This window comes from Pseudorca crassidens, chromosome 17 (genome assembly GCF_039906515.1).
Source record: "Pseudorca crassidens isolate mPseCra1 chromosome 17, mPseCra1.hap1, whole genome shotgun sequence".
Classification (NCBI taxonomy): domain Eukaryota; kingdom Metazoa; phylum Chordata; class Mammalia; order Artiodactyla; family Delphinidae; genus Pseudorca; species Pseudorca crassidens.
Genome location: NC_090312.1, coordinates 1,497,690 through 1,519,429, shown reverse-complemented (window position 1 = coordinate 1,519,429; position 21,740 = coordinate 1,497,690). Strand labels below are relative to the sequence as shown.

General features: G+C 60.2%; 1 protein-coding gene and 1 long non-coding RNA gene across 2 annotated transcripts; one reads left to right on the top strand and one right to left on the bottom strand.

The window, feature by feature from the left end:
• Window positions 1-1,072: 1,072 nt before the first annotated feature.
• LOC137210596 (uncharacterized) lies at window positions 1,073-6,491 on the bottom strand. The gene is made up of 3 exons (XR_010936629.1): window positions 6,398-6,491; window positions 2,744-2,949; window positions 1,073-2,338 (listed from the first exon to the last, which is right to left on the bottom strand). It is a non-coding gene; the product is annotated as an uncharacterized lncRNA (long non-coding RNA).
• On the top strand, window positions 2,729-20,573 carry SPATC1 (spermatogenesis and centriole associated 1). The gene is made up of 5 exons (XM_067712609.1): window positions 2,729-2,940; window positions 11,148-11,723; window positions 11,850-12,365; window positions 12,476-12,615; window positions 20,244-20,573. Exons 1-5 carry the CDS (start codon window positions 2,730-2,732, stop codon window positions 20,571-20,573), a joined length of 1,773 nt encoding a protein of 590 aa, XP_067568710.1. The 5' UTR covers window position 2,729.
• Window positions 20,574-21,740: the final 1,167 nt, after the last annotated feature.

The window sequence follows — 21,740 nt, the reverse complement described above, 5'->3', positions numbered from 1 at the left end:
CCCTGAATTCACTCCTCAGAGGCTTCACGGCACCCGCTCTCAGCAGCGCATCCAAACCTGACTCAGGGTCTTTGCTCTAAACTCGGTCTTGCTCCCTGCTGGGCGGGGCCCCCAGCAGCTGTGAGGCTGTCCCTGCTCACGCCCGTGCCCAAGACCAGGCCGCCGGGTACCCGCTGAACTTCCCTCCCCCGCACCACTGCGTCCAAGGCACCCGCGCCGCTTGCTTGCGTGACTGTGGCGGCCTCCTTACTGCGCTCCATTCAGCGGCTCTTTCTCTCCAATCCATTCCCACGTGCCCTTCTCAAAGCCTTCAAGGGCTTCCCAAGGCCTTTAGGATGAAGATGAATGTAAGCCCTGCGGCCGCCAGACCCCATCACAGCCTGGGCCCTCTGTCCTCCGCGCCCCGCCCCCGCCCCGCCCCGCCCCCGGGGCCCCATCACAGCCTGGGCCCTCTGTCCTCCGCGCCCCGCCCCCGCCCCCGGGGCCCCATCACAGCCTGGGCCCTCTGTCCTCCGCGCCCCGCCCCCGGGGCCCCATCACAGCCTGGGCCCTCTGTCCTCCGCGCCCCGCCCCTGCCCCCGCCCCCCGGGGCCCCATCACAGCCTGGGCCCTCTGTCCTCCGCGCCCGACCCCCTCGTTCCTTCGGCGGCACACTGCCCTGGGGCCTCTGCACGGGCTGTACTTCCGGTTGGAAGCTCTTCTCCCAGAGACTCCTCCTTCGTGTCACCTCAATCATCACTTCCTCAGGGGAGGCTGCCCCGAGCCGACTGGGTCTACCCTACCCGCCGCACCCTCTCCCGGCACCACGCTCAGCATTCATCACGCTGGTAATTCGACATTTACGTGTGATTGTTCGATTCTCCGCTGCTCCCCACTGTACTTCATACGGCCGATACGGCAGGGACAATGCCTGATTATGACTAGGATCGAACCCCCAGTTCCTAGCACAGAACCCCCAGTTCCTAGCACAACGCCTGCCATACAGTTGGTGCTCAGTATATATATTTTTGGAGGAACGCAGCACTGGTACATGGGAAATACAGATGGTGTATCAGTCAGCGTTCTTGTATATTGAGAGGTTTATTTTAAGGAACTGGCTCACACAATCGTGGGAAATAGCACGTCCGAAGTCTGTGGAGCAGACCAGGAGACCAGAAACTCAGGCAGAATTTCTAGGACAGCGTTGAGGCACAATTCCTTCTTCCCCGGAAAACGTCAGTTTTCTATTCTTAAGGCTTTCAAATGATTGTATAAAGACCACCCACGTGACTGAGAATAATCTGCTTTACTTAAAGTCAACCTTCAGAGCAATGACTAGGCTAGCGTTTGACCAAATACCTGGGCAGCACCATAGCCCAGCCAAGCTGACACAGAAAATGTAGCCATCACAGATGGCAAGGAGGGCAGCGACCCACGGAGAGGCCAACAGCGCGGTAAGACGATTGAGAGCCGTGACAGGCTTATTTTCACATGCTGGAGGAAAACCCAGCAGAGACATTCTGTGAAGAGCTGAGGGTGTGCAGAGGGGATCTCTTCCACTGAAGAAATCTCAGCCCTGGTCCCCAGGGCCAGAGTGATTCAGCCAGGATTACAGTCTGGGGCGTCAGAGGAAGGTGAGGGCAGGCCCCCCATTGTGAGGTCCAGGTAGAACGCTCCACTCAGACTGGCCCCAGCCCTGGCTGATCTTCGACTCCATCCTCACCCTCACCCTCCTGCCAGGAGCGTGCCGTCTGTCTTATACCAGGACGTCACCACCCTCTCCTGTTCAAGAGCAGATGCCCGCAAAGCCAGTGGAGGTCACAAGGACGTGGCCTCACACAACTCCCAAGGTCAGGCCTGCAAATTTCTCTGTGTAGACGGCTCTAAAAAGGGGGAGTGCGATAAGGACTCAGAGATGTGAGTTCTTGGAACCTGATGGGGAATGCAGTCTTGGGTTCTTGAAGGACTATAGTCAGGAAAATTCAAGAAGCCAGAGAATAGTGGGCACAGAGGGGGCACCGCTGGGGAATTTGGAATAGGGGAACCTGAGTCATCAGAAATGGAAACTCCAAGCTATAGGGAGCCGACTGCTTAGACGAGGGAGCCCCTGGGCCAGCAGCCAGGGAAAGGCTCTCAGCACCTGGCGTCAGAAGAAAGCATAGCCCAGTGTCCCGCTGTCCAACATGTTAGTCCCCAGGAGGAGGCTGACAGCTAAATCCAGGTGCGCCCAAGATCCCAAGGGAAGGGCACCCTCTCCAGGAAGGCAGGTGATGAGTCTTCATTCAGCAGATGTTCACTGGTTACCTACCTGCACGGCACTCGGCCCTTTGCTGGATGCTGGCGAGTCGCAGTCCTTGCCCTGGATGTGAAGTGAGTGAAACAGCGCTAAAGAGCTAACTGCACAGAGCCAGGTAAGTGCTGTGATGGAGGACACGCCTGCGGGGAAGCCTAGAGGGTGGCTGCTGGGAAGCTCCACAGAGGAAAGACGGCTGGACAGAGAAGGGGTGGGAATGTTCCAGGCTGAAGCAGGGCCTGCGCTCAGGCCTGGAGGCACGGAGAGCTGAGCCTGGTAGAGCAGAGAGGCCTGGAGGAGGTGCAGCCTCTGACCTCACAATACCCAGGCCCATGGGCCAGCCTTGCAACTTGCAAACTCTAGTGCCCTCTTCCAGCCCGGGTGAGGCCCCGGGCCCTGGGCAGCCTCCAGGTGCAGCGCCCTGCTGACAGCCGCACCCTTCCCGCTGCCCTGGGGCATGTCTCTACTCACCAATTACGAGGGGCTTCGCCATCAGATCGAGAGGCTGGTGCGGGAAAATGAGGAACTGAAGAAGCTGGTGCGGCTCCTTCGGGAGAATCACGAGCTCAAGTCGGCGATCAAGATGCAGGCGGGTGGCCTGGGCATCAGCGGGTTCAGCAGCAGGCTGGGCGAGGCAGCGACCGACCCTCCTCAACACCAGGGTAACTGCAAGGGGCCTGGGTTCAAGAAAAGCGGGGAGGGAAGGGTGAGACTGCACCCGAGAGGAGAGACTCTGTGCTGGGGTCTCGGGAAATCGTGGAGAGAAGGGCGGAGATAGCAACAAACACCGGGTGAGGGGAGGGCGAGGACATAGGGCAACCACGATAAAAGAACAAAACTAGGCACCAGCCCCATTCACCTGATGGCAGGAGTCCCTGCCCACCCACACACTCCTCCCCTCAGGTGAACTTCCAAGCAGCTCCACAGACTGAGAATTTCCCAGCCCTGGAATCCAAAGGTGCTGCCCCACTGGACCCAATACGGCACCCACCCTCAGCTTCCCCCCTCCCCTCCATCCCCCCGCCCCCCGCACCCTCAGCCCCCTGCCCCATCCCTCTCCACTCAGAATTGACCACCGGAGTCTAGAGACCAAGGAGAGAAGCCAGGACTGAAGCTTGAGGTTTGAAATCGTTAGTGTGTGACAGCCCTGGGGCTGGAGAGGAGGTATGGGGCAGGGTGAGACAGAAGAATGGGCAGAGAAGTTAGGGGCGTTCACACAGAAGCTGCCCAGGGGCCAGCTCTCCCCAAGCCACCACATTCTGGCACAGAACTCCAGGGAGTACAGGAGTCCTAAAATCAAACCTTCCAGGTTGTTACAAAGGTTTATTTGTCAGGTAAGCAGATAGAACATAATTTAACAGTCGTTAGCTTGACTGATAACTTTTAACTGACATATCATATGTAAGCCTCCATTTGTGCTCTCGGCCAGGGGGAACTTGGGAGAAGGAAATTCAGTCTTGGAGGAAGAGAATAAGTTGCACTTTGGACAAACTGACTCTAAGACGTTCTCACGACATCCACCTGGAGCACCCAGGAGGCAGCGGAGGTGTGAGCCTGAGGCTCAAAGGAGAGGTCAGGGCTAGAGAGAAAAGATGGAAGAGTCACTGATAACTGAAGCCGCAGGAGGGGTGAGACGATCTGGAAAGAGAGAGGAACAGTGAGGAGAGACTGGGGACAAGTCCTGAGTCAAGACAGGTAGAGAAGCTGGCAAAGGGGCACTCAGAGAGACAAGGGACACCTCAAAAGTGTAATGTCACAGAAGCCGAGACAGCTTCGAAGGGGACAGAGTGTCAGCGGAATAAAGGCTGCCTGAGAGGTGGAGCAAGAAAGGTGCTAATGACCTGCGTTGGGAACCTCAGCTAGAGCAGCTTCAACCGCACTGTGAGCAGGAAAGGCCCAGGAGTGAGGTGGAGAGTGCGGGAGAAAACGGAGAGAATAGACGGTTGACACTACGTTCATGAAGTAGGGCTTGGAGGGGCGCCAGCTGGAGAAGGGCATGGCATCTAGAGCTGCTTTTCCTGATGGCAGAGACCTGAGTTTATTTCTATGGAAAGGGGAGATACGAAAGAGAAAAGGAATGCTTTACAGAGCAGAGGCTGCCTTGACTGAAGGAAGAGCATCCGTCCACTGCCGGGGAAAGGAAGGAGGAAGGGTGGGTGAGAACACCAGGTGGGAAGCTGCAGAACTCCGGAACCGTGGCTTCAATTTTCTCTGGAAAAAATGTCATTCTCTGACAGTCAGGGTGGAGAGAAAAAGATGGGGAAAGTCTGAAATAAAGTGAAAATGGCAGGAGGAAGTGAGAGGGGAACCGGGAGGTGTGTAACGGGCGCAAACGGTGCCGGCATGTGTGGGCTTCGCAGGCAGCAGCCACCAGCCGCCTCCAGCAGCACTGGGCTGGCGGGGGTGCGGACAGACATGCGGAAGGCAGGCAGGTGGCCATAAGGGCCGGTCAGCGACAGCCTGGGCCCACCACGGAAGGGAGTGGACGCCAGCTGGGCTGGCACATGACACGGAAGAGGCCAGCGTCCCAGAGACCTAGAGAGGCCGGCAGCCAGGGCAGAAGGCACGCCTCCGTGGGCAGAGGGGGTCGCCTGCGCGGCGGGAAATCAGTAACCATCGCTGTTGGCTGCATTAATTTCACGGGGAAGAAAGGCCATGCGGTTCAGGCGCTGGCCTTGCGAACATGGCAGGGGAAGGCGGAGCCAGGATGCATGGGGACTGAGGGCTCAGGGGCTCTCTCGGGCCCGACGTCTCGCAGACGGAAGATGCGCGGGGCGTCGGGGCAGGGCTCAGGGGCTCTCTCGGGCCCGACGTCTCGCAGACGGAAGGTGCGCGGGGCGTCGGGGCAGGGCTCAGGGGCTCTCTCGGGCCCGACGTCTCGCAGACGGAAGGTGCGCGGGGCGTCGGGGCAGGGCTCAGGGGCTCTCTCGGGCCCGACGTCTCGCAGACGGAAGGTGCGCGGGGCGTCGGGGCAGGGCTCAGGGGCTCTCTCGGGCCCGACGTCTCGCAGACGGAAGACGCATGGGGACTGAGGGCTCAGGGGCTCTCTCGGCCAGACGTCTCGCAGACGGAAGGTGCGCGGGGCGTCGGGGCAGGGCTCAGGGGCTCTCTCGGGCCCGACGTCTCGCAGACGGAAGGTGCGCGGGGCGTCGGGGCAGGGCTCAGGGGCTCTCTCGGGCCCGACGTCTCGCAGACGGAAGGTGCGCGGGGCGTCGGGGCAGGGCTCAGGGGCTCTCTCGGGCCCGACGTCTCGCAGACGGAAGGTGCGCGGGGCGTCGGGGCAGGGCTCAGGGACTCTCTCGGGCCCGACGTCTCGCAGACGGAAGACGCATGGGGACTGAGGGCTCAGGGGCTCTCTCGGGCCCGACGTCTCGCAGACGGAAGGTGCGCGGGGCGTCGGGGCAGTGGGCGCAGAGCGGAAGTGAGGGCTGCGCCGAGGGCTCAAGCCCCCACCGCGGGGGCGGCCCGCGCGCCGGCTCCTCCCCCCGAGGGGTCGGGCGGGGAGGCTGCCAGCAGGGGGGCAGGAGGGCGTCTGCTGCCCTTCCTGCTGGGCGCCTCCCCCTCCCCCCTCCTCCCAGGCCCCCACCCTGCTGCCCCTCTGTCTTCTCTTGCTTCCTTAGGCGGGGAGCAGCCTTCTTCCTCTTTCCCGAAGGGCTTTGAGCAGCCCTGCTCCTCACAGCCTCCCTCCCCTCCCCCCAATCCTACCGGGGCCTGTTACCCCGGCAGGGCCTCCCTCCTCCCCTCAGGAACCGTCCTCCCCCAAGTCCCAACCTCCCACCCCGGACCCAACCCTACCCCCGCCCCACCCCCACCCCAGGGATTGACCCTAAGCCCCCGGATCCATCACTCGTGGGACCCCAGCCCTCCCTCAGGATTGCCTTCCTCTTAGGAGCCTTGTCCCCCCTCAGAACCCAGCCCCCTGGGGACCCCATCCCCCCTCAAGACCCACCTTCCTTTTGGGACCCCTGTGCACCCTCAGAACCCACGCCCTCACAGCCCTCTCCCCTCAGGACCCCATCCCGCCCTGCCCTTCTTTTAAGACCCTTGTCCCCCCTCAGAACCCGCCCCCTTCTCAGGGCCAGTCCCCTCCTCAGGACCTGTCGCCATCCCCCCTCTCTTTCTCACCTGCCGCCGCCCCAGACCTCTTGGAACCCTGGGCTCTAGCGGCCTTTGCTCACCCGTCTCGCCTCCTCGAGTCCGGCCTCCAGCAACACCTTCCCGCCCAGACCCTCAGGCCCCGCCCCTCAGGGCAGCCCCGTTACGCTAGCTCCGCCCCTTGAGCGGCGCCGCAACTCTGGCCCCGCCCCTACGCTCGGGCTCCGTCCCGTCAGGGCCCTCCCTGGCGCCCCGCCCCCTCCGACCGCCGGCTTTGACGCCCGCCACATTGACTGACCCCCGGCTTCGTCCCCGCGTGGACCGGGGGGTCTCGGTGGCCGGGCCGCCCTTGCCCGGGTGTGGGCCCGGCCTGGTCCTCGCGGGGCCGACGTCCTCGCGGAGGGAGGGTTCCGAGGCCGGAGAGGCCACGGGTGGTGGGCAGGCCCGGGAGGGACCGATGGGGAGGCTCTGCAGCCCGGAGCCCGAGGGCCGACCAGGGAAAAGGCGCGAGGGCGCGGCCGAGTGCAGGACAGTGTGGCGCACGTCCTGACCGACGCGACGAGGGGCGGGAGACCAGAGTGGGGCCCCTCCAGAGTCCCGCCCTCGGCCTCGGCGGGAAGGATAGAGCTGCCCCTGTGAGGAGCAGGCTGGGGGAGGAAATCACAAGTTCGCTTAAACGGTTAAAACATTGTAAACTGCATTTGTAGATCTAAGACATTTGCTTTTCTTTTTAGCTTCAATAGTCCGATGTAACAAACAAACCTTCCTGGACCCAAATAATTCTTATGTATAAAATAAACATAGGGCTTCCCTGGTGGTGCAGTGGTTAAGAATCCACCTGCCAGTGCAGGGGACGCAGGTTCGAGCCCTGGTCCGGAAAGATTGCACATGCCGCGGAGCGACTAAGCCCGTGCGCCTAGAGCCCATGCTCCACAAGAGAAGCCACCGCACGGAAGAGTGGCCCCCACTCACTGCAACTAGCTAAAGCCCGCGCGCGGCAACGAAGACTCAAAGCAGCCAAAAAATTAATTAATTAATTATTTTAAAAAGCTAAAAAAAACCCTATATAGATGCAGTGAATCTAAGTTCTCTTTAAGTTTCTAATACTGTATGTAGTAAAGTGCCTAGGAACATTTCAACTCGTAAATATAAATCAGCAAAATATAAATTATAAGGTTAAAACAAACTTGCACATTTTGCATTACAATACAAAGCTATAGGACTGAAATCTCTTAAACCGAGGCTCGACCTGGGGCTCCTGTTGGCTCCGAGCACTCCTGTTCATGAGAATTCCCTGGAGGTCCAGTGGTTGGGACTCTGTGCTTTCAAATGTCCCCATCTCCCAGCCAGAGATTTCAACAGGCTGCTCCTGAGATTCTCATCGGTGACCCTAATGGGTCAAAAATCCATGGACATGGCTTCCCTGGTGGTGCAGTGGTTGAGTCCTGCTGATGCAGGAGACACGGGTTCGTGCCCCGGTCCGGGAAGATCCCACATGCCGCGGAGCGGCTAGGCCCGTGGATAATCCTACACTGACCTTTTTTAATCATCAAGTTTTATCTGTGCTCATATATACATCATGTTCTTCATATTTATTGAACACTTTCTGTGGCCCAAGTACTGTTCTAGGCACTGGGAAACAGGAGCAAACAGACAAAGCCCTGCCCTCACGGAGCTTCCATTCTAATCGAGGGAAATAGGAAAAACCAATAAGTCAATGGAGAATATCTTGGAGAGAGATAAGTGCTAAGGAGGACATAGTCCAGAGGAAGGGGAAGGAACGGGTTGGGTGAAGGAAACTGGTGATTTGGGATGGAAGAGCTCATTGAAGAGGTAACAACTGAAAGGACGGGTGGAAGTACGTGGCCAGCTGTGCACACGGGAAAAGCGTTCCAGGCAGAGGGAACAGCAACACAAAGACAGAGGCAAGAGCGTGCCGGAGCATTTGAGGAACAGCAAGGAGGCCCGAGGGGCTGAAGAAGAAGGTGCCAGGGAGAGACCAGGAGGAGAAGAAAGTCAGAGAGAGGACGAGCCAGGTCACGGGGGACACTGAACTGCCTAGCACTCAGAATGAGACAGTGAGCTAGCTGGTGGGCATTTTAACTGGAACAGTCTGGCTGATGTGTGAAGGGAGAGGCCAGAAACAGGTAGCAAGCCAGGGGGCTCCTGCAATAATCCAGGCAGGGTAGTGTTGGTATGGACCGGAGTTGGGAGGAGCACACGTGCTGGATTCTGGATATACGTACTTGAAGGTGTTGCAGACAGATGGGATGCTCGGGGCTCCTGAAAGAGAAGTGTTGAGGCTGCACCATTTGAGGCCTGAGCCACTGAAAGAGCGAAGACGTCGGCGGCCGGCACGCCAGGGCGGCAGAGTCCCCAGCAGAACCCTGGGAAGAAGGGGGTCAGGCCACTGGGATGTGAGTCAGAGTCCAGCCCAAGAGTAAGCAGCCTGCGCTGGTCCAGAGCGTCCGAGCTGCATCAGCTCCTGCGGGGAAGCAGACTCTAGGTGGGCCTTGGGGCTGCCCCCGGGGGCAGAGGATGTGGGCCCAGAAGCACCTGGAGGAAGCCGGGTGACCGGGAACCTGGATGCCAAACCAAGACGGGATTTCAACAGGGAGGAACGTCCCGCCGCGTGGACACCACTCGCCACCTGCGAGAAGAGCCCCGTGAAGCGTGCGCTGGGTTCTGCGACGCGGGGTCACCGGCCCCTCGATCAGTGTTTGGGTGCAGGGATGGAGAAGGAGAAAATGGACTGAGATGCTGAGTTGGTACAACGCCCAGGGACATCTGCGAGGGACACAGAGGACACCAGTGGAGGTGGGGACATCAGTGAGATGGAAACCAGATCCCCTGGGTCTCAGAGACCATGAGGACCTGGCCGCGCAGGCACCGTCTTCTCTCCCAAGTCCTGAAGACGCTGCCCGAGTGGTCCTTTCCCATGTCATCCGGACCCTAGGCTCCCCCAAGAGGAGACAGGCTGGGAAGGACAAACGCCCTGACTCGGGTCTCCGTGCCCCGTCACCCGTCTCTGCCGCACCGCCTGCTCCTTCCCTCACGCCGTTCCTCTCCGTGGGATACTTCCCTTTGGGCCACAAGCTTCACTGTCTCTTCAATCCTAAAGCAAAAATCCAAAAAAGCCAAAGCAAGAAATCATAAAAGACTGGTTGATTTGATTCTGAAAATTTAAGTTATTTGTTTGGGAAAAAATAACAAAACTTAAAACAAAAATAAACGGCAGGACATCCTGGCACACATTGTGCAGGGCGGCATCAGTGTAACAAGTCCCGGACTTCTCAGGGAATGTCAGATGTTTCTGAGGGGTCTGAAAGTGGATAGACTTAGCAGTGTGCGTTAAGAACCTCTCAAATGTCTGTTTTCGGGGAGAAAAATAATAAAGATTTATATAGTAGAATTTTTGTCACTGGGAAAACTGGAGACAATTGATTCTCCCAACAGCCGAAACAGGCTCAATAAACAATGGCACGTGCACAAGCCGGGCACCACCGCAGCCACGATAAGCGCTGTTTTCCAGGAACGATGATGCTGAAGGTAGCCGTGGTGCAGGCCCAGTAGGAAGAGGCGGGGCACATAAGGACACGGGCCACGTACGCAGTCACCACACACGTGTGCGTGGCCTGGGAGCTAGGAATGGACTTTACCTTTTTAAAGAGCTGAGGGAAAACCCAAAGGAGTCTGCTGGTTCACGACATGCACTGAGTCCATGAAATTCTAATATCGGCACCCACAAGTAACGTTTTGTCGCCAAGCTTCCACGTGTATTTGTTTCCGTGTTGTCTGTGGCTGTTTCGGAGCCGTGACAGCAGAGCTGAGCGGCTGCAATAGAGGCCGGATGGCCAGGAGAGCTGGAGCTCTTTTCACCAGCTCTTTACAGAGGGGTTCGCCAGCCCCTGAGCGACATAAACACGTGGAGAAAGTCTTCAAGCCTTCGCGGAGCTTTGCTATATGATGGACGGTGGGATAACAGGACCACCAGTGGTTTTCATCTTTTCTGACTTTTCTGTATTTCCATTCTTTTCCTATAGTAAGCATGTACTGCTTTTTTTTTTTTAATGTGGAAGTTTTCAATCAAACTGCACACTCACAGAAACCTTTCCTGCACCCTCCCTAGGGGCCTTCTCCCCCAAACAGCGGTCACTCAGTCATCCGAGGGCAGTCTCCTCAGGAACCCAAGGGCAAACGGGCTCCCAGGCCCCACGCAGGGGAGAAGCAACACCCCCTCCTCTGCCTGCATCCCCGGCGACAGGCAGGCGGGGGCCCTGTACGGGCCAGGCACACCCTGGGCTCCACGGGAGGCTCCCAGCAGCTTTGAGCTCTGGCCTCCCTGAGGGTCCCCCACGTGGTGAGGCTTGGCCGTCCCCAAGAGGACAGCAGTCAGGAGGCCCGGGCCCACTCCCCCACCACCTGGGAACAGAGGGGTCCACTTGGCAACCTACGTGTTCAGACCCTCCTCTCCTCTGTGAGGGGTCAGCGGCTCAAGGCAGTGGGCCTGTCTGAGGGACAGGCAGCGTGGAAGGTCCTGGTGGCTGGGGGGCCGGCGTTTACAGAGGTGATCCTGGGAGGGACCAGGCTCCCTCGGAGCACAGGGATGAGGGGCCAGACCCTCGCGTGGGATCCACTGAGCAGCCCCACAGATGCCCGCTTAGAGGTGAGGCTCAGAGAGAGTTGGTCAGCTCATCAGAGGCACATGGGCATCTTGGTGCAGGCCCTGCCCCAGTGGGGAGAGAGCCTGGGGTCTCAGTGCTTTCTCTGTGTCCCCCAGGTGTCTTCCCGCCCCCGGCCCCGGCAGCAGCAAACGAACCCGTCGTGGAAGAAGGGATGGCGGCTCTGGTGCCCCTGGCCGACACGCTAGACAGCCCGCAGCCCAGCCCCGCGGCAGGCCCCGTCGTGAGCGCCCGGATGGGCCCTCTCAACACGCTGCTGCCCGGCCTGGGGCCCATCTCACAGAGCAGCCCACTCTCCAGCCTCCTGACTGGCCCCCTGAGCGACCACCTGGCCAGCCCCGTGGCAGTGCCCCTGGCGGACACACCGGCCAGCTCCCTGGGCCTGCCCTCGACTGGCCCCCTGACTCCCAGCAGCCCCCTGACAGGCCCCCGAGCTGTGCCTCAGAGCAGCCCCCTTATGGACGCTGTAACAGGTTCGGTGGCCCTCTCTCTGAGCAGCCCCCTGCTCACCTCCACGGCTGCCCCCCTAGGTGTCTCTCAGAACCTTCCGGCCAATCCCGTGAGCAGTCTGGTGCTGTTGGAGGCCCCAAGGGTGTGGCTGGCAGAGCCGCTGCAAGGATGCCCCTCTGGACCCCATCCCTCAGCGGGTGGGGGGCCTGCTGCCACCGCAGAAGGTAACTGGTGCAGGGGGAGGGGCAGCGGGGGCCCAGGGGGCGGGGCCCCTGCCAGGCTGGTAGGCCCTGGCCCTGCCTCGCTCTAACCCTCCTCCTCTCCTTTCTGCCCCTCCCCCACGTCGCTAGCCCCGCCCTCCGCTGAGCACCCCCAGCCCGCCCAGGAGCCTGAGCCCCTCAGCATGACGTCTGTGGGTGCGCCCATGCAGACCTCCACGCCCGTCGGTCCCATGGGCACACCCAGCCCCGCGACAGCCTTCTCCTACGGCACCCCAGACGCCCGGACACAGCCTGGTGGCCCCCAGGGACAAGCGGTCTCTGCCTCTGTCCCTGCCTCGGCCACCTCCTACAACATCACCATCCTCGCCTCTGCCCTCACTCCCGCTCCCCAAGCTGCCACCAGCTATAGGCCCTCAAGCACCCCGCACCCCTTTGCCCGCACGCACCGCTCCCCGACCCGGCTCTCGCCCACCCTCCACTCCCCTGCACACAACCCCCACTCCCCGCCTCGAGCCTCGTCCTCACCGGCTTCAGTCAACGACACCCGAGGTCCACGCGTGGCAGAGCCGTCTCGGAAGAGCAACCTGCAGTTGGAGCGGAAGCTAGCCCACCGGAAGACTGGCAAGTTCCCTGACAGCTCCCGACGTCAGCACGGGTCTGGGGTCTCCTCGGCTGCCCTAGGAGACCTCCCAGGCACCCCCCTGGGCTGCTGACCACGGTCACTGACCACTCCCTCCACCCCTTGTTGTCCCCAGAGTCGAAGCAGCTGGCCTGGGAGAGGCTGGTGGGGGAGATCGCCTTCCAGCTGGACCGCAGGATCCTGTCCAGCATCTTCCCCGAGCGTGTCCGGCTCTACGGCTTCACGGTCTCCAACATTCCGGAGAAGATCATTCAGGTGTGTTGTGCCTACCTGCCGCTCACCGCCTGAGGGCCTACCCCGCCACCTGCAGGGCTGGGGACGGCCTTCCGGGGGCCCCTGCACTCCGGCTAGGCAGAGCGCATCAGAATCTGCGGGCACCCTGGGATGGAGGATACACCGCACTCAGTCCAAGTGGCCAGCAGGTGTCCGCGGCATCTGGCAGCAGGAGTGTGTGGTCCCAGCCACCCGGGCGGCCTTCCCAGAGGGCAGAGCAGCAGAGGGGCCCCAGCACTGTCAGGCCTGTGAGCTCCCACTTTGCCACTGCCATGGCCTCGGGTCTGCCAGACCCCGCTCCCACGGGCCCTCCCCAGACTGGCAGAGCTGCCGCCTTATGTCTCTCCCTCGCCCTGTCCAAGTCCTCAAGTGTCACTGGGGGGTGCAGGGGAGGCAGTTCTCAGAGCCTCTGAGCAGCTGGCGGCCTGGTGGCCAGGGTCTTCAGGCCGGGCTCGTTCCGTATTCCCAGCATGCCCTCCACTGAGCCCGCTCCCACTGAGGGACACAGAGGACGATGTTTCCCAAACACGCTTGGGCGCGTCTCCTCGCCACCACGTGTAGGAGGCACGTTGGAGTGGGAGCCGTCGGGGGCTTGGGCTGCGCCGGGGCAGGATGAGCCGGTGCGCGCCCTTCCCCACCGACACGCCCACTCGGGTGGAGCGGGGGTGGGGCAGGGGTTGGGCAGGGGGCGGGCGTCGGCGCCGCGGCCCTTCAGCCGTTTACTCTTCCCTCGCGAAGTAGCCCTCGGTGCTCCCGGCCTCTACCTCTCTGGCCGTCCTTATCCGTGGATGGGCTGTGGCTCTGGGTCTGTGAGTGGGCAGGAATCACGTTCAGTGACAGTGGGCTCATCTGTGTCCCGGTTTGAGCTTGCCTTCTCCTTTTGTTAAGGTGTCCTTTGGTTAGGTTTGTAATTTTAATGAGACCAAAATAATCCACGTTTTTTATCCACCTTTTCCTTTTTTTTTTTGGCCGTGCCACGTGGCATGCAGAATCTTAGTTTCCCGACCAGGGATGGAACCCGCGTCCCCTGCAGTGGAAGCGCAGAGTCTTAGCCACTGGACCACCAGGGAAGTCCCACGTTCTCCTTCATTGTTTGTACTCTTCGAGTCCCATTTAAGGCTGGAGCTGCCAGCCCCGCCTCGGTCCCCTCTCCCAGTCCCACAAGTGTGGGCTCCAGGTTTGCAGGTCTGGCCCTGCCCAGGTGACAGGTCCTAATCCTGGGAGGCCAAGGGAGCCTGGGCATCTCTCCTTCCAGATCGTCGTAGCTCCTCTTGGCCCTTCGCTCTTCAAGATGAATTTTAGGATCAGTCTGGCAATTTCCAAGAAAAACCTAGATCAAATTTTTAGTTTTTCATTGGTTTATAGGTTGAACTGGGGAAGTTTCCCATCTTTGCCATGTTGGCTATCCCTGTGTTGCTTGTGTCGGCGGGGCCAGCTTTGGCCATGCTGGGTTTGACGAGCCTTGACTCCTACCCTGGACCACCGCCACCACGGCTGTGCCATGAGTGCAGCCCGGCAGCGGCTGTTTAAAACTTGGCAGATGACGCGGGAGAAGCACAATATTTATGTCTCTAAAATGCTGCATCTGATATCTAGCTGGCAAAGACTACACTTAATCATAAGTGAAAGTCTAGTTGCCCACATAGAAGTTAGACATCAAGCTATGGAGAGAGGTTTCTGGTTGTTTGAAACTGCTGTTTATGCGGAGGATAAGGTGGACCCTCCAGGAGGGTGTGTGCGTGCAGGTCCTCCGCTTCCACGTCGCTCTCCACCTTGCCTGCGAGGTGCCGCTTATGCCGGAGAACTTAAGTCACGGCACTAAACGGCAACTCTTTAGAGAAGAGGCAAGAAAAGGAAGCAGAACGCACGTAAGGCAATTTGTTTGGTATTTAAGGACGTCGAGGAGCTTGGTGCCCCTGAGCCTGTGCTTCAGGCTCCACCTAGGCAGCCTCTGGGTGGTGGTTCTCACCACAACACTCACCTGGTCATTCTGCCCATCGGCCACCGTCACCAATTCCACAGCCTCCGGCCCCATGCGCCTTCCATCCAGCCATGAGCAGAGCTGCAGGATCATACACTTGCTGCCCTTGTTCCCAGGAAGCGCTCCACTGCAGCCCACCCGCACGGAAGCTGTCTTCAGGATAGCCCCTGGCTGGCCTTCTGTAGGTTGACTGAGCTCTGGTCCCACCTGAGGATCATAAAGATGCTTCCTGGTCTCGAGCCATCCTGCCTACTTGGCTGGATTATTCGTTGATTTCCATCTGCATTTAATTCCACTTTGCCCAGGCTTTCACTTCCCTTCATCAAGACATCTTGTTTATCTCTCTGCACATTGACCTCCAATGTTGGCGGTTGCTAGAAGCCCTAAATTCTACCTGATTCACCAAACCAGGCGAAACCTGGTGTCGGCCCACTGGGGTCCTTTGCTTCCCGAACGCCGTAGAGCTTTAACGCTGAACACTGTAATGGAACCCGATATTCAATGAGGACTCGTTGACTTTTTCCATAGAACGTGGCTATGTACTTTTGTGTAAGTTCGCAGACAGTTATGCTGTCTCTTAAGCTCAACTGAAAGTTGTCCCAGTGCTCATTACTGTCAGTTCTTCTACCCAAACACAAAGATCTGCTCCATGGGAGATGCTCTGGCTCTCTTCCTTTCTGCGCCCTTGTCCTAGGAGACCCTGAGTCCAGCTGCATCAGTGTGAGGGTGACTGAGGGTGGTACCTCGGTCCTGCCCGTGGTCCCCCCGGGATGCTCTCCAGGCCAATGCATTGGCCTGCTCAGAACATTTTTGATTTCTGTGTACTGATTTGTTATTTAGCTACCTTGCCAAACCCCCTCGCTAGTTTTGATAGTCTGTATATCATTTTGGCTTTCCTCTGTAGACAATCATATCATATAGCACTCAAAAAAATTTTTTTTTGTTTTGGCCGCGCTGGGTCTTAGTTGCGGCATGTGGACTTCTTAGTTGCGGCATGTGGACTTCTTAGTTGTGGCATTCGAACTCAGTTGCGGCATGCATGTGGCATCTAGTTCCCCGGCCAGGGATTGAACCTGGGCCCCCTGCATTGGGAGCTCAGAATCTTACCCACTGGACCACCAGGGAAGTCCCATACAGCACGTTTTAAAAGCAGATCATAAGGCTACCTCATCTTGTCTCTGACGTGATTACAAACACACACTTCTAGTCTTCTGGTTAAGTGCGATGTGTGTTCCAGGCTTTTTGCCAGATCTTCTTTCGACAAATCAGTCAGAGTCCTCGGTTGCACACAACAGAATCCACACTAGCTGATATAGGCAGAAAGGGGTTTATTATAAATGTTTAGGTGTTCAGACAGGCTCCAGGAAGGACACCAAATTGGGCTTGCCTGCTACACAGCCAGTAAAAATGCCAGACGGCAAGGGAGTGAACACGCCATCGTCGTTGCTGCCCCGGGAACAGCACGCACACGCCTAGTCGGATGCCTGCAGTTTGGTACGGCTGCCCCGAAGAACCAGTGCCACAGCCAGTGCGCTCTCCAGAGAGCCCAGCCCCTGCCTGCACTGTCTCCTCCAGGAGACGAGGTCCACGCACCTGTACTTGCTGGGCGGAAACCCAGGTCAGAGGGGTACCTGAGCCACAGGGGAGTCTGGAATAGGTGATGTTTAGCGTCCCGCCTCTTAGAGTTCAGGAAGGTGCTAGAATGCACCAGGACAGAAGCCAGTGAGCCACATTCAGCATCTGCCTCACCAGGTGAAGAAGTTCCCTCTTCCTCCTTTGTCCAGAGTGCTTGGTTTTTTTCTTACTCATGAACAAATACTGAACTTTTAGAATGCTGTTTCTCTCTCTCACTGAGATGACCACACAGTCTTCTTCCCCCGCCCTTTTCTGTTAACATATTGATACACATGAGGAGATACTCTGCTCATAAACCACACTGCGTCCCTGGTGTTTCTAGATGCCCTGGGAGGCTCTGTTGCTGTTCATGAGTTCTGCAGCTTCGCTACATTTTTAGAGATCGTGCCAAGTTTCTGTGACAGGAATACATGGCTTAATAGCCAGAGGTTTATCTCTCCACAGGGTTGTGGGGCCCTGCTGACCAGCCCCTCGCACACGTCAGGGTCCCCAGGGTCCCCGCGTCCCGGGACTCGGCCTGGGGGTGGTGCTCGAAGTCCCAGGCTCCTCCCCTTGGCTCGGACTTAGTGACATCAGGTCCCCCTGCAGGATGGTGGGACACGTGGTGGTCTCAGCTGGGCATTTCATTACCTAGAAGAAGGGGGAGGCGCTGCCCTGTTCAGTGGAGGGTGTGGACTTTGCTCATCCTCTCTATTGAGCCTTCTTCAGATTGTGTTTCCTCACTTCTCATTATTATTTCCTCCCTTCTCCTTCCGTTAGCTTTGCTTTATTTTCCTTTCTTGGGTTGAGCTCTTAAATCATTTTATTTTACATCTCTTTTGTTTTTAAATAACTGCATTTAGGACAAGGAAGTTCCTTCTGGTCAGGGAGATATTCAAAATCCTCAACAACCGGTACCAGGGAACCCCAGCCAGAGTGGACCCTGTTCTAGGGTCCAGGCAGAGCGGGAGGCTTCCGCTGTTCAAGGCTGGTGGGGAGAAGCGACGGTCTCCTGGCAGCCCCGGCTATGTCCGCCAAGGCTCCAGCCTGACTGGTGGCACTCTGGCTGCAGCCCTGCAGGCTAGAGGGGTGGTGTGTGGCTGTTCAGGTCTGACTATCTCACGAACTGCCTTGCATCTCCTCTCTAACCCCTGAGTCCGTCGGGACCACCATCTGAGGGGCGTCTGGCTGCCCGTGAGTGTTGGCTTCTAACACGCCTGCCCTGCGTTTGGAGAATGAGGGCCGCACCACGCGGATTCTCTGGTATTTGCTGCCATTTCCCCTCACTGAGCGCATGGTCGGTGCTGTGTGTGGTCCAGGACGGAAAGACTGCGTGATGAGCACGCGTGCTGGGTCTCGCAGGTGTGAGTCTATGTGCCTCCCCGCGCCCCCGCCCCCCACGTATCCCCTCCAGTGCCAGGCCCTGCGGCTTCGCCCCGTAGAGATTCTTCCCCTCCACTCTGATTGTCTCCACGTCCACCTCCACAGCTACATTCTCTCCTCCGCTCCTACCCCGTGGTCCAAACTGCTGTCACCTTAGCTGGTCCACAGCTAGCTTGCCGCTCCACCTGTTCAGGCCTGGCTAGCGGCAAGCGTTCAGAATATGCCAAGCGGGCGCCAGACACAGTCTCTGCCCTCGGGGAGCTCACTATCTCCCTCCGAGGCCTTCAGTCAACAAGAAGAGCCGTCAGGAGCTCTGCCTCTCGTTCTTCTCCCCACCCAGACCCGGGCTCACCGGGGCCAACTTCACCGCCCTGGGCGCCCCTCCTTCTCTACTCCTACGCCTGTAGACGTGACCCCCGTGCAGCAGAGCTGACTGGCCCGGGTGCTGTGCTTGATGCCCCCAGAGACGTTTCCTTTGTCCTCACAGCAGCGCTGTCAGGCGGTGCAGTGTTTCCTGCAGTCCCAGCAGGGAACGCGAGGCTCACACTCAGCGTGGTGGCCGCCGTCGAACCCGACTCTCCCCGGGGGCCCTGCTCTGCACCCGGCGTCCTGGCACCTTCCGTGCCATGCATGCTGCTCCCCAGCCTGGAAACTTCTTCCCTCCACTGTCCTTGTCCTTCAGGCCTCGCTTCAGCGACCTCTCCCTCCAGGACCCCATCCCAGTGGCAGCGCTCGCAGTACCATCCCTCTACCGGGCCGTGTCCTCACTGTAAACTCTGAGGGCCTTTTGCTCACACCTGAACTGGGAGGGCTCGGAGATCTGCAGAGTGAGGATGGATGGACAGAACCCTTCACCCTCTCTCGCCAGCTTCCGCCCAGCCCCTGCCAGTGGTCAGCACGATCTCTTAAAACCATAAAGCCCACCAGGCGTCTCCGAGCCCTTAGGACAGGCACTCCGCTCGCCCGCCACCTCCAGCCCCGTGCTCTGCTCAGGCCCGCAGCTTCTCAGGGGAAGCCTGAGGGGACTGGGGGCGGGGACCCACACCCGCTGCCCCCGTGCTGTCGGGGTGCTTGTCCTACTCTTCCCCACCCACTCCCCCTTGTCGCCCTCCACTCTCAAGGGGTCACCTCCTAGGGGCAGCCCTGGCCTCGTCTCTCAGCGTAAACGTGCCCCCGTCGGACTCCTGCTCGTGTCTTAAGCTCCGTGTGCCCAGCCTGGCACACAGCAGCAGCCCAGCCACGGCCGGGGGTGAGCAGGTGACGGCTCTCGATGCCCCCGCAGGGGCCGAGGCTGAACGCCATCCACCGGCTTGCTCCCCGGTCGCCCCGGTGTGAGCAGCCGCAGGTCCGCTTGCTCACCCACAGATGCCGGCTGAGCTCCTGCCGTCTGTCCCCCCGGGGCCTGGAAACAGGCAAATGGAAGAAGATTCAGGCGCCCAGGTCAGGAAGCCAGGCCCGTCCTAGTGTCACCAGGCAGCAGAGGTGCGAGCCTAGGGCTCTGGGGGCCCCTGGGCTGAGCCCAGGCATCAGCCTGGTGCTCTGCTCACGTGACCATCCAGGGAGCGGACAGGGAGGCCTTCCTGGAGAAGGCAGTGCCTGAGCAGACTGTCCCGGCATTCCTAGCAGGTTGGGAGCCAGCCTGGTGGACGTCTGGGGACCTGCGGGAAGAGGGTGAGCAGGGCCAGATCCGGGCCTTGCCGGTCCGCCCTGGCCCTGGAAGTTGGAGCAGTGGAAAGTGCAGGGGGGCTCTAGCGGGGAAAGACCCTGTCCCACTACGTACACTTCAGACCTTCGTTCTGCAGGCCTGGGGGCAGTGGTACCAGTGACAGATACCTAATTTGCAGGACCCAGTGCACACAAAAACACAGGGCTCCTTGTTCAAAATTATGAAGAACTTCAAATGGCTACAGCAGAGACGGCTGAGGCCCCAGAAGGCAGTGGAGGGAGGGACGGGGCAGGGGGGTGATGCTGCGGGACGCAGCTCAGCCCGGCAGGGCGGTCACAGGTGATGAAGATGGAGGCAAAGAACCCGGTTGCTGGCAGACCCCGGGTCCAGGCGCTAGGAGCCAGCACCCGGTGGCAGCAGACCCGGGGTCCAGGCGCTGGGAGCGGCACCCGGTGGCAGCAGACCCCCAGCGCTGGGACTCAGGGCCCTGGCTCTGGGCCTGGGGTCATCGGTGCAGCATGAGGGTGGGAAGGGACGCCCGCAGGGGGTGTGCAGGCCACGGGGCGCTGGGACGGGGGGCCCGGAGGAAAGGCTGAGAGGAAGCGGGGCGGGACCCAGGAGGCAACCCTGGGGGCTTTGGGACGCCCCCTCGTCTTTCATCACCCCCAGCCATGCTCTCTGTCCCCAGCTCCTGTGGCCCCCGCTCAGTCCGAACCCCTGGCGGTGGATGGAGCAGGTGATGGGGCCTCTGGAACCTCTCTGCTCAGGCGCAGCCCACAGGGCTCCCCTCGCCCTGAAGCCCACAGACGCCTCTCTCAGCGCCTCCAGGACACCCCCCTTAGGACAACCCCTCGGATCTGGATCCCCCCACAACCACACCCCCCGGCCTCCGTCGCCCCTCACCTGCCTGCCTGCTTATGTGCTGCGGTGGGGCCAGAGGGTCCCTGACGGCTGCTGTCCCCTCAGGCCTCCCTGAACCCCAGCGACCACAAGCTGGACGAGGAGCTGTGCCAGACACTCACACAGCGCTACACGAGCATCATGAACCGGCTGCAGAGCCTGGGCTACGACGGGCGGGTGCACCCGGCACTGACCGAGCAGCTGGTGAACGCCTATGGCATCCTGCGGGAGCGGCCCGAGCTGGCCGCGTCCAAGGGCGTCTCCTACACTGTGGATTTCCTGCAGCGCGTGCTGGCGGAGACCGTGCACCCCAGCATGCTCGCCGATGCGCTGCTGCTGCTGTCCTGCCTCAGCCAGCTGGCGCACGACGACGGCAAGCCCATGTTCATCTGGTGATGCTGGCTCGCTGTGGCCCGCACCTGGGTGCACAGCCATTAAAGCTCGCCTCGGACGCTGGGCCTGCGCTGGTACTCCTGGGTGGTGCTGCCTCCTCTGGGGGGCTCGCCAGCGCCCCCTCCCCAGCTCCCCTTCAGTCCCGCCTACCCTGTAGGTTCACGCCCCTTCCGGGGCCCCTGGGGAGAGCCCCAAGACCAAAGCTCAGCAGCTGTGTTACCAAGGGGGATGTTCCAAAGGCCCCAAAGCTGGCCTGGCAGTGGGAGCACAGGAGCCCCTGAGACCTGGAGGGGGAAGAGCCGGAAGGAGCCCAGCTGGCAGGCAAGGGTCGTGGTGTGCCAGCAGGCCTGGTGACGGGCATGGAACTGAGGCCTGGGCAGAGAGCAGGAGGCAGAGGCGACGTCAAGAGAAGGATGTGGGCGTGGGAGCGCCTCCCTCTGCACGAGGCAACAAGTGCTTCTGGAACCTCACGGAGGGCAGGAGGACGTTAAAGGGAGGGGAGCCAGGAGGAACCTGGGCACCGCGCAGCCCAGGGAGACGGGGTCCCTGCCAAAGGCCCCGCAGGAAGGGACCGGACTGGGAGAGTCAGAGCCGGCGAGGGCAGATCCCACCTACTGCAGGGGCAGAGCTGAGGTGCACAGGCCGACGGAAAGCCGAACAGAGCAGGGGAGAGCAGGAGTGGGGATGGGGTGGGGTGGGATTCCTGGAGGTGACCTAGAGACTCGGAGCGGGAAGGGCTCAGGGAGAGTGCGGGATGCAGAGGGGTGCAGGCCAGGATGCTGGTCCCTTCAGGACGTGCGTGAGGAGAGGAGAGCAGCGTGGGGCAGAGCAGAGGGCCTGCCTGAAGAGGGGGAGGTGGTGGGGATGCGGACCCCAGTCAAGGAGGCTCTGGAAGCACCGCTGCCTGCCAGCCTGAGGACCGCAAGTGAACAGAGGAGCCCCTGGGTCTGGGTTCAAGCAGGGGAATCACGTCAGCAACCAGCGAGGGGTGCGGAGAGGGGTGTAGCGCGTGCTGGGGTGCTCGGCCCCAGGGCTCCGTCTGCTTGCTCCCCTCACTGCCGGGCTGCTACTTCAGGAGATGAAGCCAGAGCCCTGGGAGAGGCAGGGAAGGCCTCTGTGTGTAGACATGTTAGAGAGCTACACATGCAGACCTTCCAGCTCTGCCTGCCG

Coding starts and splice junctions, on each gene's coding strand:
- SPATC1 (XM_067712609.1), top strand. CDS start 2,730: ATGTCTCTACTCACCAATTACGAGGGGCTTCGCCATCAGATCGAGAGG. Junction 2,941..11,147: donor TCCTCAACACCAGGGTAACT/GCAAGGGGCCTG, acceptor TGTGTCCCCCAG/GTGTCTTCCCGCCCCCGGCC. Junction 12,616..20,243: donor TTCCGGAGAAGATCATTCAG/GTGTGTTGTGCC, acceptor CTGTCCCCTCAG/GCCTCCCTGAACCCCAGCGA.